General features: G+C 36.9%; 1 protein-coding gene across 4 annotated transcripts in view; it reads left to right on the top strand.

Moving 5' to 3' along the window:
• LOC122755345 (ferric-chelate reductase 1-like) overlaps positions 1 to 15697 on the top strand; it is a 108046-nt gene that overhangs the window by 69527 nt on the left and 22822 nt on the right. For all 4 annotated transcript variants that reach the window (XM_044003659.1, XM_044003660.1, XM_044003662.1 and 1 more), the window contains 5 exons: positions 1962 to 2098; positions 3954 to 4048; positions 5403 to 5550; positions 9233 to 9415; positions 14446 to 14544. In XM_044003659.1, the coding sequence (XP_043859594.1) occupies positions 1962 to 2098; positions 3954 to 4048; positions 5403 to 5550; positions 9233 to 9415; positions 14446 to 14544 (662 nt within the window). The remainder of the gene's footprint in view (positions 1 to 1961; positions 2099 to 3953; positions 4049 to 5402; positions 5551 to 9232; positions 9416 to 14445; positions 14545 to 15697) is intronic.

Raw genomic sequence — 15697 nt, 5'->3', positions numbered from 1 at the left:
ATTATTACTCTTCATAGATATGAAGGCTTACTTAGAGAACCCTAGAGAATCAACTAAAAATAACAACTTTAATTGAAATAATTAATAACCTTAGTAGAACTGAAGATATAAAATAAACTCATATAAATCATTAGTATTTCTGTGTATTATTAAAAAATCCATCAGGAACACAAAGAAAGAGAGATTCCATTTAAAAAAAACTACAGAATATATAAAACACAGGCACACAGAAACAATGGATACAACCACAAAACACTCTTTACACAAAAATGGTCAAGAGCTAAATAATTGATATTAGTTATTTCTGGGTAGACCAACCCAATATAACAAAAGTAACAACACTACCTAAATTAATTTATTTATTCAGTGTCATTCCAATCAAACTACCGAAGGGTTACTTTATAGAGGTAGAAAAATTAATCACACAATTAATCCAGATGAACAAAATGTCAAAAATCTCAAGGGAAATTGTGAAAAAAATAGGAAGAAAAGGAGTCCTAGCAGTACCAAATTTCAAAGCATATTATAAAACAGGGGCAGCTAGATGGCGCAATGGTTAAAGCAGTGGCCCTGGATTCAGGAGTACCTGAGTTCAAATCTGACCTCAGACACTTGACACTTACTAGCTGTGTGACCCTGGGCAAGTCACTTAACCCCCATTGCCTGCAAAAACAAAAAAACAAAATAAAGTATATTACAAAACAATATACATCAAAACAGTTGACTATACAAAAACAAACAGCAGCCTAGTGTTTGATAACACCCGAATCCCAGCTATTGGATTAAGAACTCACTATTCAGTGAAAGCTGATAAGAAAATTTAAAAGCAGTCTAGTAAAAACTAGGTATGGCCAACATTTCACACTGTTTTCCAAGATAAATTCCAAATGAATACATGACTTAGATATAAAGGGTGACATCATAAACAAATTAGAGGAGCAAGAAAGAGATTATGGATAAGGGTGAATTCATGATCAAATGAGGGATAATGAGAATTACAGAAAGTAAAATGCACAATTTTGATTTTTAAATTGAAAAAGTTTTTGCAGATGAAAATTCAGGTTAGCTAAAATAAGAAGAGAAGTAGGTAAATGGGGAAAAATATTTGTAGCAAGTTTATCTGATAAAGGTCTCATTTCTAAGATATACAGAAAATGGATTCAAATGTATAAGAATAAAAGCCATTCTGTAGTTGATGAATTGTCAAAGGATATAAACAGGTAATTTTCTGAGAGAAATTCAAGCTAATAGCCATGTGAAAAATGCTTTAAATCTCCAATAATTAGAAAAATGTAAATGAAAAGAACTCTGAGGTTCTACCTTACATCCATCAGATGGGCAAAGTTCACACAAAAAGGAAAATGACAAATACTTAGAGGGGTTGTGGGAAAACAGGTACAGTAAGGCACTGTTGGTAGAACTGCGAATTGGTCCAGCCATTATGGAAAACAATGTGGAACGATGTATGCCCCTGATGTTTTTAAACTACATGTACTTTTTGTCTCAATGGTACTATTCCTGGATCTACTCTCTAAAGAGATTGACCCCAAAACTATTCTAGCAAAGGGAGCTTGAATACTTGTTGAGTATGTTGTGGGGTCAGGAGGGATTCTTTTTTCAGGTTTGAGTTGGACTAGATAACCACTGAGTTTCCTTCCAGATTGGAGATTTTGTGAAAATTCAGAAATCGACTATTGTTGGGACTGTATAAAAATGCTTCTTCTAAAACTGTTATTTTCAAAGTTCATATGATCATAGATTTAGAGTGAGAAGAGACCGCAGACATTTAGTCCAACCCTCTCATTTTATAGATGAGGAAATAGAGGCCCAGAAATATTGTGACCCAAGGTCACATAGGTTGTAAATAGACAGTGAGTCCTCTGAACCCAAATCTAATAGTTTTTCCTCTGTCCTGTGTGTCTTCTAATTAATCTTCACTTTGTTGTCCACCTGTCACTTAGTTACCTTGTCTGGGCCACGATTTAAAGGATTCCTTATAGAAGCCCGAAATGCTAAGGATTTGAACAGCAGTCCCCTTGGCTCCTTCACTCTGATTGATGAGGAGGTGTCCCAGCTCCTGACTTGTGATCATAAAGAGGTAGGAGTGGGTATCAGAAATAGTTATTCGTTAGTTGCCTTTGTCCTCCCTATTTGGGTTTCTAGATGGTGGCTGTTGCAAGAGAAGATGTGTCCTGAAGCCTATGTATGTTTGTGTCATTTTATAAGATGATTAGTCTTTTCTGATTTGTAATATCATGCTATCCATCTTGGAATCAGACCATTTTCACAGTTTTATCTGTACTCTAAATATACACATACTCATCCAAGATCCTAACATAATTCAACGATAGCTTGGAGGAATATGGTACTAATTCTATTAGGATTTAGTTTCAAATTTTGTTGAAGTATCATGGTCTAGTGGGTAGAGTGCTAGACTTGGAGTTAGGGAGATCTGGAATGAAATCCTACTTCCATTATTTGCTAGTTGTGTGACCTTGGACAAGTCACTTAAATTCTTTAGCCCTCAGTTTCCATATCTGTGAATTGAGGGTTAGGACTAGATGTCCTCTATGCTCTCTTCTAGCTCTGAGTCTGTTATTCTCTTATCCTATTAAAAATTGGTCTTCCTGTATGTGAAGCAAGGAGAAGGATTAGTTTTTCCTTCAATGGTCCAGGTGATCATGTGCCATGCTAATGGTGTCAGTTGAGGTTCGATGTGCCTTTATTTATTTTGTAGAAGAATTTGAAGACTTCTCTGTTAAGTATTCATTCAACCAGCATTTATTAAAAACCTAAGAGCCAGACATTATGACAAACACTGGGCATGTAGACATTAAAAAAATGAAATAGTCTTTGCTCTCAAGATATTTATCTTTTACTTGTGGGAAACTACTTATATATAGTTAAATTTAAAAATACATATATGTAAGTATATATATATATACATATATATATATATGTGTGTGTGTGTGTGTGTGTAAGTATATATATATATATATGTGTGTGTCTGTCTAACTCCCTCCACCTCCCAATATACACAAACAAAATAAATGCAAAATTTTTTCGGGGTGAGGGGGAGGAAGGGAAGAGAGCATGAACACTGAAGAAATCAGGAAAGAATCTTAGAATCATAGATTTAGGACTAGAAGGAACCTTGGAAATCTTCTAGTCCAACCCCCTCATGTTACAAATTAGAAAACTGAGTGTCAGGGAAGTTAATTGCTTTGCCCAAAGTCACACAAGTAGTAAGCATTAGAAGTGGTATTTGAACCAGGTCTTCTGTCTCCAGAGACAGTGCGCTTTTCACAATATCATGCTGCCTCCCAAGGAGGTGTTACTGTATTTTCAAAGAGTGCGATTGTATTTTTCAGCAATTCTTATAACATTTTAATATTGAAAGACACAAGTTAAAGCAAGAATAAAGTCCAGCTATTTAAGTTTGTAGTCACATTCAGGACTGGAACTCAGACATATAGACCTGACCAAATCTTTCCCTGCTCAGGTCCCTCCTCCCCATTTTTCACTAATCATCACAAATGTAGAAAATCTTTTTTTCCCCACTTATTATTTTTTAAATTGAGACATTTTCCCATCTCTAGCCCTTGCCAACATTTGCTCTTTACAGTTTTCTAAATTGAAAAATTTTTTATTTTCTAATTACATATAAAAACAATTTTTAACATTAATTTTTAAGAAAATATTTTTGAATCATGATAAAACAAGAAGATTTATGTAGTCTTGCATCTTGTGGGTCCTACTTTCCCTAATTCTCATACTTCTGTAGCTAATAGTATGTTCTCAAAGTGTTATGAATCTACTTTCAAGCATTCAACAACTGTTTCCTAAGTGTTGAGCCCCTCGTTCTGAATTTGGACTCATGAGAATGTGTTGTGTCTTGGTACAACATGTAACATAGTCCTTCTGAATGATTGAATCACTGTCTTATTTTCTAGGGTTCAGCTGTCAGTCATACAAGTTCATCAAATAAGCTCCAAATACAAGTCTACTGGAATGCACCAAGCGATGCTAATTACTCTGTACAATTTCTGTAAGTAAAAGCATTGTTGACTCTTGATGAGGTTTTTCATGTGTACTCCTTAAAGGACTTTAATATTGATAGCAGAATTCCTTCCTTCTTTCCTTCCTCCCTCCCTCCCTTCCTCCATTCCTTCCTTCTTTCCTTCCTCCATTCCTTCCTTCTTTCCTTCCTCTTTCCTTCCTCCTTCCTTCCTCTCTCCCTCCCTTCTTCTCTTCCGCTCTTCCTCCCTTCCCTCCTTCTTCCCTTCCCTCCTTTCCTTCCTTTCTTTCTCCCTTCCCTCCTTCTTCCCTTCCTCCTTCCTTCTCTCCCTTTCTTCCTTCCTCCCTTCCTTTCTCTTTTTCTTCTTTTCCATCCTCTAATCTCCTCCCTCCCACAATTGGAAAAAAAAAAAAGAAAGCACTTGTAGAAATATACATTGTCAAGCAAAATAAATGATATTAGTCATGTCCAAAAATATGTCTTATTCTTCATCTTGAGCCCATCAACTCTCTGTCAAGAAGTGAGCCTTCATCATCAGTCCTCGAGAATCATAGTTTTTTATTTTATTGATCAGGGTCCTCAAGTTTTTCAAAGTTGTTTTTCTTTGTAATGTTGTCATTACATAAATTGTTCTCATTCTGCTCACTTTACTGAATTAGTTAATAGAAATCCCCAGATTTCTTTGAAAACATCCATTTAGTAATTTCTTATGGCACATTAATATTCCAACACACAGAATCATATAATTTGTATAAAATTAATCACTTGTGGCCTCCCCTTTCCTTATCCTTTTGTAAGAGTCAATACACAGCCAAAAAGCTATGAACTGATTCTCAGCCCCCTCCCATCCTGCAACTCTTAATATATAACAGCACTCAACTGTGTATTTTGGGAATGTGTGAAAGGGCATGTGACTCAAGGCAGGACTGGCAGCTACTTTCAGGTAACCAATCTCCTCCTTGTATGTGTTCGTAGTGCATATTCCCCGGAAGAATGCTATACTTAGTATAAAGTAATAGCTCAAACCTCAGGCTCCCAGTGATTGGGACAATTCCCATTGGATTTTGGCCCTAAATAGCAAAAGTTTAAGCAATGCTCCAGGCTACCCTTAGTATTGTGTAAGAAATAGAAGGTTAGGAGAAGAAAGATTGCAAGGAAGAAATAAAAAGAAGAGGGAAGGAAGAGTCATTCATCTGTTGGGGAGAGACAGTGCTAGGGAGCTCTAAGATTTGTGTTTCATCATCCCCAGTGGTATTAGTAACTACATACCATGTGTGCCTGCCTATGCCTGGTCTATTCTGATAGGTGCTTCTTAAAATTGTTATTTGATCACTAAGGCATAACTGGTCTTTAGTATGTTCTGACTATGAATATGATATTTCAGAGCCACTGTTGTTGAGAAGTACAAAATCTACTGGGTAAAGATTCTCAGCCCTATTCTTTCTCCATCAAATGTCCATCCTTTTACAATGTCCCAAACTACAACAGTGTCTTCACCAACATCAAGTCCTATCATCAATCTAAAAAAATCGGTAAGTAGCATCATTCAAAAAAGCTTTTGAATGCCTTTTGTTTTTTTAATCATTGTTATTTTAGACTATTCCCCTTGTATCCTTCTCATCCCCCAGAACTGATTCCTTCTTTATAACAAAGAGAAAAGGTAGAGCAAATAACCTATAGTGATATCATCTGAGAATATGTATGATGATCAGCTCTCATAGACTCCCTCCACACTCGAGGAAGAAGGGAGGTATGTTTTATCCTGTGTCCTCTGGGACCATTATTGTTTTTTTAGTTATCCAGAGTTAGCCTTCTTTAGATCATTTTTTTCTTTTACACTGTTATAGTCATTATGTGTACTATTCTTCTGGTCTTCCATATTCATTTTGTGTTAGTGTATAAGAGGAGTATTCCATACACCTACTTCAGGAATTAGAGATCCTGGACTTCTCTATTGAATCAATCAGAGGAGGGAGAACTCAAGAATGAAGACAGAAAAGATCAGTGAGTGACACAGGGGTAGCCCGTTAAGGTTTTCCTAACTAGGTTCTCTGAATAATTGTGATTATATTCCTAACTTTTCATTTAATATAAACTCCATAAAGCAGTAGAAGTAGAAACCACATATACCTGAGGGGATGGTATATTGCCTCTAGGCTAAAAAATATGCCAATTTTTGTAACAGGGTGTGACAAATTAAATCTCCTGAGACAAAGGGGAAATTGAGGAAAGACTGGTGACCACTATTACTAACCTGTGTTACACATGCACAAAATCTTAAGTTTCTCTGAATTCTTCATAGTTGTCATTTCCTATCGCACAGTATTCTATTAACTTATATACCACTGTTTATTCAGCTTTTACACAATCAGTGGGCACCCACATTATTTTAATTCATGGCATTTTGGGGGGTAACATATTTTAGTATATATTGAACCATTGTTTCTGTCTTTGACCTCAGTAAATTATATTCTCTGGGACATCCAATGTAAAAAAACAACCCACAAAAACCTGGTAGTTGTGTTTATGTAGTTGACCAGTGTGAAGAAAGGGAGGGAATAATGAGTTAAAAATAGTGGTTTATGGGGCAGTTAGGTGGCGCAGTAGATAAAGCACTAGACCTGGATTCAAGAGGACCTGAGTTCAAATTTGTCCTCAGACACTTGACATTTACTAGCTTTGTGACCCTGGGCAAATGACTTAACGCTCATTACCCTGCAAGAAAAAAAAAGAAAAAGAAATACTGGTTTATGGTAGTCTTTTTTAAATTTAAGGATAATTTGAAAAGATTTAAAGAAAAAAATCAAACAATGTTAGGGCTTACAAAATAAAGTACAGAAAATTCCAGGTACTCTGAAAAGTATATTGACACCAATCAGATTCTGAATGTTTATTTTTGCTCAAGAAAATTATTGATGTACTTGTCACTGTAGTTAGAAATGAAGCTGATCAAACAGCCAAGTTCTTTCAGTGCTTGGGGACAGTTTATTTGGACTAGATGATGTGAATTCATTAAGGTATTAATTTATGACCATAGCCTTACTTATCTTGGATATCAACTCCCTGTTAGCCATATTTTTTCTGTTATTTTCAGTGCAAAGATATTTTTTCTTGGTAGAAAAATACAGAAGTAAATTAAAAAACAAGTACCTCATTGGATCTACCAATCTGATGTCACTTTTTATCATCTGATCTGTTTCAAGCAATGATCCTATCATTCTACACCCATATAAGCTCTGAGTATCCTCCTATGGTCATAGACTAGTTAGGTCCCCAGAGCATGGCTATATCTTCCCCTTGTAATGATTGGAATGACGCCACCTGCTGGACACTTACTGTAGAAGAGTTCCTCCCATGAAGGAAGGTCTTTGAGGGCAAGACCAGGAGTCTTTTCTTTGGCCTCAGGAAGTGAGGCGGGCTAGTGGGAGGAGGAAGGAAGACTGGCGCTCGCTCTCACTCTCTTTCCTTTGGACTCTGGTGGAGAGCGGAGCTAGAAATGTGCTCTCCCTTTAATAGATAGGAATCTAGGTCTTTCTCTCTCTTTACCAAATTCTTATTCTCCTTAATAAATGCTTAAAAGTCTAACTCTTGCTAAAGCTTATAATTTATTGGCGACCACTCATTAGATATTTTAGACAGTTTAGCTAGAATTTTAGCCCTTAACACCCTTCAGTGTTCTAGGGGTACCCTTGAGAGGTCAGGGATAATTCTTTAACATAGTTACCTTGGGTCCTCCCAGTGTGGTTCCCCGCTAGATTATGAGTTGAAAATCATTTGGTGAGTTAGTGGGTTTTGTTTTTTGTTTTTTTAGTGAGGCAATTGGGGTTAAGTGACTTGCCCAGGGTCACACAGCTAGTAAGTGTCAAGTGTCTGAGGCTGGATTTGAACTCAGGTACTCCTGAATCCAGGGCTGGTGCTTTATACACTGAGCCACCTAGCTACCCCCCATAATTTACTCTTTTTTTTTTTTTTGGTGAGGCAATTGGGGTTAAGTGACTTGCCCAGGGTCACACAGCTAATAAGTGTTAAGTGTCTGAGGCCAGATTTGAACTCTGGTCCTCCTGAATCCAGGGCTGGTGCTCTATCCGATGAGCCACCTAGCTGCCCCCATAATTTACTCTTTTTTTTTTTTTTAAGTGAGGCAATTGAGGTTAAGTGACTTGCCCAGGGTCACACAGCTAGTAAGTATTAAGTGTCTGAGGCCGGATTTGAACTCAGGTCCTCCTGACTCCAGGGCCGGTTCTCTATCCACTGCGCCACCTAGCTGCCCCCATAATTTACTCTTAATGAATAAACTCTATTTGCAGCTGACCTGGGGTTAGGCTAGATATGAGTCTAGTTATAGAATCTAAATGTGTTGTCTGAAAACCAGCCTAGCTAAATTCAGAGGAGCTCAGCCCCACATCACTTGCAAGAGAATGATTAAAAAGTGATTTTTGGCCACAGTACCTCTTGGTAGCACCAGGTACTCAATGATACAGAGGTTTGGATCTGTGGTGGTGGTGGGACTACCCTTACTAACAAAATTTTAGACCCTCATAGTGTTTAAGTATGACTGATCTGGTATCTTTTTTTTTAAATATATTAACAAAGTCATTGACAACAGACCCTGTCAGACTTAGGTTGTACATTTAAGGGATTCTGATGAGATATTTTTTCTTTATAACCATTCTGTCCCATACATCAATTAAAAATAGGTGCATTTTGCAGCATTTTTGTATTGCATTTGAATTCCATGATTATAGATCTTACAAGTTATAGATGTTCACTGGAGTTTTTTTCTTAGTTTATCCCTGCAAAACAATGAACCTTAATAAGGTAAAGACAAAAAAAAAATGGTCTAAAACATGCCTTCAGACTTGCACAAAGGAGTTATCAGAATTTATTAGAGACTCCTTCTGAGTAGTACTAAACAGACATTTTGTGGATTGAAGGGCACTTTATAACACTGACATAATTGCAGGCCAATTTCAGTCATGATTTCAAAGGATTTCATTAAAATTAATTGTGGGTTAAAAGTTCACAACCTGACTATAATGTTGATTATTCCTCATTTAGCTTAGTCGATCTAGAAGCATCTTTGTTCTCTTATTTGGTGGTTCTTTGTTAGGAAGATTCATTCTTCTGAAAACTGTCATTTCAGTGGAGGGTCTGTTATACCATTGTCAATGACCTGCTTTTCTGATCATTAAAATTTTTTTTCTGCTTGTCTAGTTCAGCGCATTGGATTGTGGGGGAAAAAAGTTCTGTATCAGGAATCCTGTGAACTGTGATCCAGAGAATGAACACCACTGTTTCTTTCTCTCCTTTGAGAGAGAGAACCATTCAGTGCTGATTGAAATGAGTGGACCTAATGAAGGCTACTTATCCTTTGCATTGTCTCATGATCAATGGATGGTAAGTATAGCTCTTCATGCAGTTATAAAGTGGAATGTGATGAATAGTTTCTAATTAGCAGTTGACCAGATTATTTTATAATCTCAGAACTAAAACATGTCACTGAAAAGGAGGAAAGGAGTCCCTAAAGTAGAGCAGATTCTAAGTGAACTATTTTGTTATTGATATGTTAGACAACCAGAATGGTACAGTTCATGATAATGCCATATGAAGATGATTGAAGGAAATGGGAGAGAAGAGAAAATTCAGTGGGGGGACATGATAGTTGTTTTCAAGTGCTTAAAGGGCTATTTCATGGAAGAGAGGGATTGGTTGTGTTCTGCTTGGCCCCAGAAGACAAAATGAAAAGCAATGAGAAGAAATGGAAAAGGGCAAATATAGTATTTATATAAGAAAATACTTCCTAACATTTGGACCTATCCCAAAGGGAAATGGGATACTGTGGGAGGCAGTGGGTCCTCTTTTCACTAGAGGTTTTCACGGAAACTACTAATGAACATTCTTCGTCAGCTACAAGTTGGATTAGATAGCTGTTAAAGTCCTTTTGAACTCAGTTTATGATTCTGTGAGTATTTCATTTTGGTAACAGTTAGGAACCTGCACAAATATGGAAACAGTGGGATGCATGTAGGAAACTCCTGAATACTTTCATGGTATCATAAAATTGGAAAGAACTTTAGAGTTAATCTATCCCATTCTCCAATCCCTCCTAGAAATGCCATTTACCCTCCTCTCTAAAATGACCTAGAATAGTCACCAATCTTCTGCTTGGATGCTTTTAGTGATGGGGAAGCTCAGTACTGTATAAATACTACCTATTCCATTTTTACCCAGCTCTAATTGTTAAAAAGTTCTTTATGAGCTGAAATCTACCTATATGTTCCAATTATTTATCTTCTTTACAACCTCACAATTAATTTAAGCATTAATCTTATTAATCTAATCTAACAAACTAGAAGTCCTGAGTTATAGTCCTATCTCTTCTACTTACTAGCTGTGTGATCTTGGGCAATTCACTTTACCTCATTAGGGGGTCAGTTCTCATTTGTAAATGTAGGTGGTCTATAAGAGCCCCTTCAGTTTTAGAATTAAATGATTCTATGAGCACAATTTTCCAAATATCATCTGGCAGTGTCTGTTTTGTATACTTTTCTTTCAATAATATATCTAAGGTTGCATTAATTTTCATTATGGCCAGATTTCATTTTTTTTTTTTGGTCAAATACAGAATTTGCACCAGAAAGAGTCAGTCACTTTCCCGAGGTTCCATGGCTGGTAGTTAATAATTGAGCGAGGACTAGAATGAAAATCTCATTATTCCTACTCCAGTTGAGTTCTTTTTCTTTCTTTTCAAACAGTTTAAAATATTCTGAACTTAAAAATGAAATAAAACTGACATTTCCATATATAAAACAAGGCAGAAATGAGAATTGTATCCAAAACTACAGATATTTTTTGCACTTGTTTGCAAACATTATGATAAAGTCCTTAAAATAATTTTGTTTCTCAAGGAAGTTAAAGAAGGCTCTGTGGTTTGCCCCTCCCCCCATTTTCTTTTTTTCTTTTGTGAGGCAATTGGGGTTAAGTGACTTGCCCAGGATCACACAGCTAGTGTCAAATGTCTGAGGCCGGATTTGAAATCAGGTCCTCCTGAATCCAGGGCCAATACTTTATCCACTGTGCCACTTAGCTGCCCCCCCACCTCCATTTTCTTTTAATCTAGAGAATTGAACAAAGTCTGAATTAATACAGTCTGAATTGATATTTGAAGAGCTTCTCTGATGAAGGGAGTTTCGTTTTTGTCCAATAGTGTCAAACTCAAATAGAAATAGAAATTCAAATAGAAATGGGGGCCGTTTCTACAAATGGCATATGCATACATGCATATCCCTGCAGCCTGCCTGTTGACTTAGAAAACTCCACACATTTATGTATTTCCTTTTTATTAATTAATTTATGTTGTTACATTTTTCCCAATTACATTTTAATCTGGTTTGGACCACACTCAAGAGTTTTATGGGCCTTATGTAGCCATGTATTAGACACCTCTGACTTAATATATGTTGTTCCAGATGGCATAACTAGGGACTGGTTGGCCCGTTTGTTTGTCCCTCAGTGGATTGTAAACTCCTTGAGGGCAGGGACAGTTTTGTTTCTATCTTTGTATCCTTAGTGTCTTGACTAGCTCCTGGCACATAAAAGATGCTCGTTAAATGCTGGTTGAACTGAGGTGGAAATAAATAGATACATAGATAAATACATAATCTGTACAAATGAGAGACAAACTATTTTGGGGATAGATGAGAGCATTGATAAATGGAGAGCACCATGAAAGGCATCCTATAGTACATGGTGCTTGATCTGATTCTGCCCAGATTTGTGTCTTCCTTGGATTTGAAAAAAATGCCATTTCTATCTTCATCTAAATCATTGATAAAACAATTGAACAGTAAAAAGCCAAAGCCAAAGACTTCTAGTACATTGCTAGAAATTTCTTACCTCTTTGAGGAAGTTATGTTAATTATCTGTTTTGGGGGATCTTAACTGTTTTTAGCCAATTTGAGCTTAGCTTCTTTCTGTTGAACTTTTAATTTGCATTGTGGTAATCATAGTATTTATTATTATTATTTTGTCTTTTCTTATTTTACTGTGCTTCATTTCATAAAGATCTTCATATATCCTCTAGATTCCTCATATTAATAACTTTATGCTGTATAATAATATTCAATTTTTTTTGGCAGGGCAGTGAGGATTAAGTGACTTGCCAAGGGTCACACAGCTAGTAAGTGTCAAATGTCTGAGGCTAGGGGAAGCTAGGTGGCGCAGTGGATAGAGCACTGGCCCTGGAGTCAGGAGTACCTGAGTTCAAATCCGGCCTCAGACATTTGACACTTACTAGCTGTGTGATCCTGAGCAAGTCACTTAACCCCAATTGCCTCACTAAAAAAAAAAAAAGTCTGAGGCTGGATTTGAACTCAGATCCTCCTGAATCTAGGGCCAGTACTTTATCCACCTCAACACCTAGATTCCCCCCCTCAATTATATTTTCATACTCCATTTTTCACTTATCTCCCAGTTGATGGGGCATCAATTTGGTTTCTAGTTCTTTGCTATTATAAGAAGTTTTTAGAGGTTATGTGAATCAACAAAAATGTCTCGATCTCTAGCTTGTTGGTAACTTCTCTTCACAGTCTTTCTTTTTTTGGGGGCGTGGGGAGGGTTAAGTGACTTGCCCATGGTCATACAGCTAGTAAGTGTCAAGTGACTGAGGCTAGATTTGAACCCAGGTCTTCCTGAATCCAGGGCCAATGCTCTATCCACTGAGCCACGCAGCTGCCCTTCTTCACAGTCTTTCAGTGATAACTCTCAGTAGCTCAGAAATCAATTTGCCAATTCTTTAGGTATCCTAGGATATAGCTCATTTAAGCCTTTTTGAATTCATCAGTGATAGCTAGATGTTACCATTAAGGAAGTCTTCCTACCTCCTTACTTATCTTGGGCAACGACTCCCTATTGGACATTTTTATTTTGTCCCCTCGAGTCTGAAGATCATTGTTCTTCGTAGAGAAAATAGAAGAATTGAACCATTGTCAGGTGTCCTCATCAGGTATCATTATCTCCCCTGAGCAATGGTCTTATCCCTTTCCTGAGACACTACTATTCCTTGACATTCTCGGCTCGTTCCGAGTTTAGAACTTGGCATTTACATGGCAAGCAGTTAGGTGATGTGGTGGGTAGAGTGCTGGTCCTGAAGTCAGTTTGACTGATCTTCCTGAGTTCAAGTCTGGTCTCAGACACTTACTATCTGTGTGACCCTAGGCAAGTCACTTAACCCTGTCTGCCTCATTTTCCTCATTGGTAAAATGAGCCAGAGAAGGAAATGGCAAACCACTCCAGTATCTTTGCTAAGAAAACCCCAAATAGGATCACAAAGAGTCGGACACAATTGAAGAACAACTACAACAAAATTTGCCTTGTCATCCCATGTTTTTTTCTTTACCCTGTTAACCTCCTCTTGTTTCTCTTGTATTAGCTGGTGTGTTTCATCTGTGTGTGTGTGTGTGTGTGTGTGCGTGTGCGTGTGTGCGCGTGCGCGTGCGCGTGCGTATCAGATTATTTAGATAGCTCCCTCTTTCCCTTCCCAGCTTAACTGTTTTTTTTTTCTTCATGTATACAGAATTTCATTCTTGAGAGCTTCCCTTCCCTTCTCTTATCAACCCATGAGTTGATGCCTCTTGGGGAATTTTAGGCCATGGGATCCTATCTACCCTTTTTCGGAATCCTTTGAAGTCTGTTGTCCTGACATCTAGGGTTTATGTCAGACTATTCCCAGATTTCTCCTCCTCCCTTAAATTTCTAAATTAAAGGAGTACCTTTCTTACAATGTTCCCTTTACTTCTACACCTATTTATGGAACAAAGTCCCAGTATATTTAGATAATTTAAGAAGCAAACTAATTTAAAGCAGTCTATCAAGGGAGCTTTAGAGTAAATGAAAGTCTAAAACCTATAGACATTATCTAAAAACTAGACTTATCACCAGTAAGGAATTTGAAGACTGTGGTTTATACTCTCAGGGTCACTTTAGAAAAAGGGGACAATGAAGGAGAAAAAGACAGATTATATTTAATCATTGCCCTACTGACTCATTAAGCAGTCTGATACAAAATACTCTATTGTCTGTGCACCAGAGTTCAAGAATCATCACTTTAATGTATAGTAGTTAATGATTCTGCTGTAATTTGCATGTTCCTCCCATATCATAACAAAGCCCACTCTGAGAACATAAAAAACTCACAAATATCTCTGCATCTGCCACTTCTTTTTTCTTTTTTTGCTACTTCTAATCCTTTAGATCATAAGCATCATTTAATTGGGAAGATGGTAGAGTTCTCAACACCCTTTAATGTAAATAGCCTATTTATTTTTCCACCAAATATCAAGGTGCATTCTAAAATTTGTTAGTTTTTTTTTAGGAAAATGTAATTTTCGATATCCTTTAAACTTTTTGCATTTTAAAATGTCTTCTAGGGTGATGATGATGGATACTTGTGTATTCATGAAGATGACAATGTGCACATACATCCTTCTTATGTGACTGGACGAAGTCATCCTGTGTTAGATTCTTCGGTATGATCTAAAATTTTTGGGAAAATATCCTCCATGCTTTTAACTCTGTTGGTCATTTGGCTATATTTGCATTATTGGATACCAGTCTCAAATCAGAATAGTTGAGAAGCAGAGCCCCTTTTAGAATGGAGCTCTGGTCCTCATTCTCTCATCACATGATTCGAAAAGTCCATTCAGACTTCCAGTTTCTTCTACCATTCAAGAGATTTTTCTTTTGTAAGGAAACAAGTCCATTACTTGATCATAGGATCTCTGTCTGGCTATTCATTTTCCAGACACATTATTTATTTATTAAAAAGTTCCGGGGCAGCTAGATGGTGCAGTGGTAAAGCACCGGCCCTGGATTCAGGAGTACCTGGGTTCAAATCCGACCTCAGATACTTGACATTTACTAGCTGTGTGACCCTGGGCAAGTCACTTAACCCTCATTGCCCTGCAAAAAACAAACAAAACAAAACAAAAAGTTCCACCTAGGTGCCTCCTGTAATGTGGAGCTGACTCTCGGTTATCAAAAGCCATGCAATTGGAATGTAAGCTCTGGCAGAACCTACTAAACGTTGAAAAATTTTGAATTTTGTCTCCTTGAGAGACTCTGTCTTCTGTCTAAAGATGAGCATAGATAAGTAGGAAGAAGCTTATTATCAGTAGGTTTATGGGCCACTAGGGTGATCAATTCTTTGATAATGGAGACTCATGAAAGATGTAGAGATTGCATATTCTTTTTACTATTCCATGACTGAATATGTGGTACTCATAATTTTTATGTTATAAAACTGGCAATTTGCTTCACATTTCTGAAATAAAAATATTTGAAAGAAATGCTTGCATTTGCCTCAGTTATCTGCTGATCTTTGTACTTGGCCTTTGCTGTTTTTTTTTTTCTTTTATAGTCTTGTATTTGATAAAATATTTAATTGACAAGAAGATTTTCTTCTCTCTAACTGATAGGAATGGCCTTTGAAAAGAGGTCTTCTGGTGAGCAGAAGAGTTTTTGGTCAGTGAAAGTAAGCTTGGAAAGGAAAGAAATAGTTACATTATAATAGGAGCAATAATTATAATCATGAAAAAGTAGATTTAGACTTCATAAGAGGAAAAGCTCCCAAATAATGATAGCTGTAAAACTATGGGATGGGCTGCTTAGATATTATTATTT

The sequence above is a fragment of the Dromiciops gliroides genome, chromosome 4 (assembly GCF_019393635.1).
Source record: "Dromiciops gliroides isolate mDroGli1 chromosome 4, mDroGli1.pri, whole genome shotgun sequence".
Taxonomy (NCBI): domain Eukaryota; kingdom Metazoa; phylum Chordata; class Mammalia; order Microbiotheria; family Microbiotheriidae; genus Dromiciops; species Dromiciops gliroides.
Note: the sequence above shows the minus strand (reverse complement) of the source record. Positions and strands in the feature narration are given on the sequence as shown.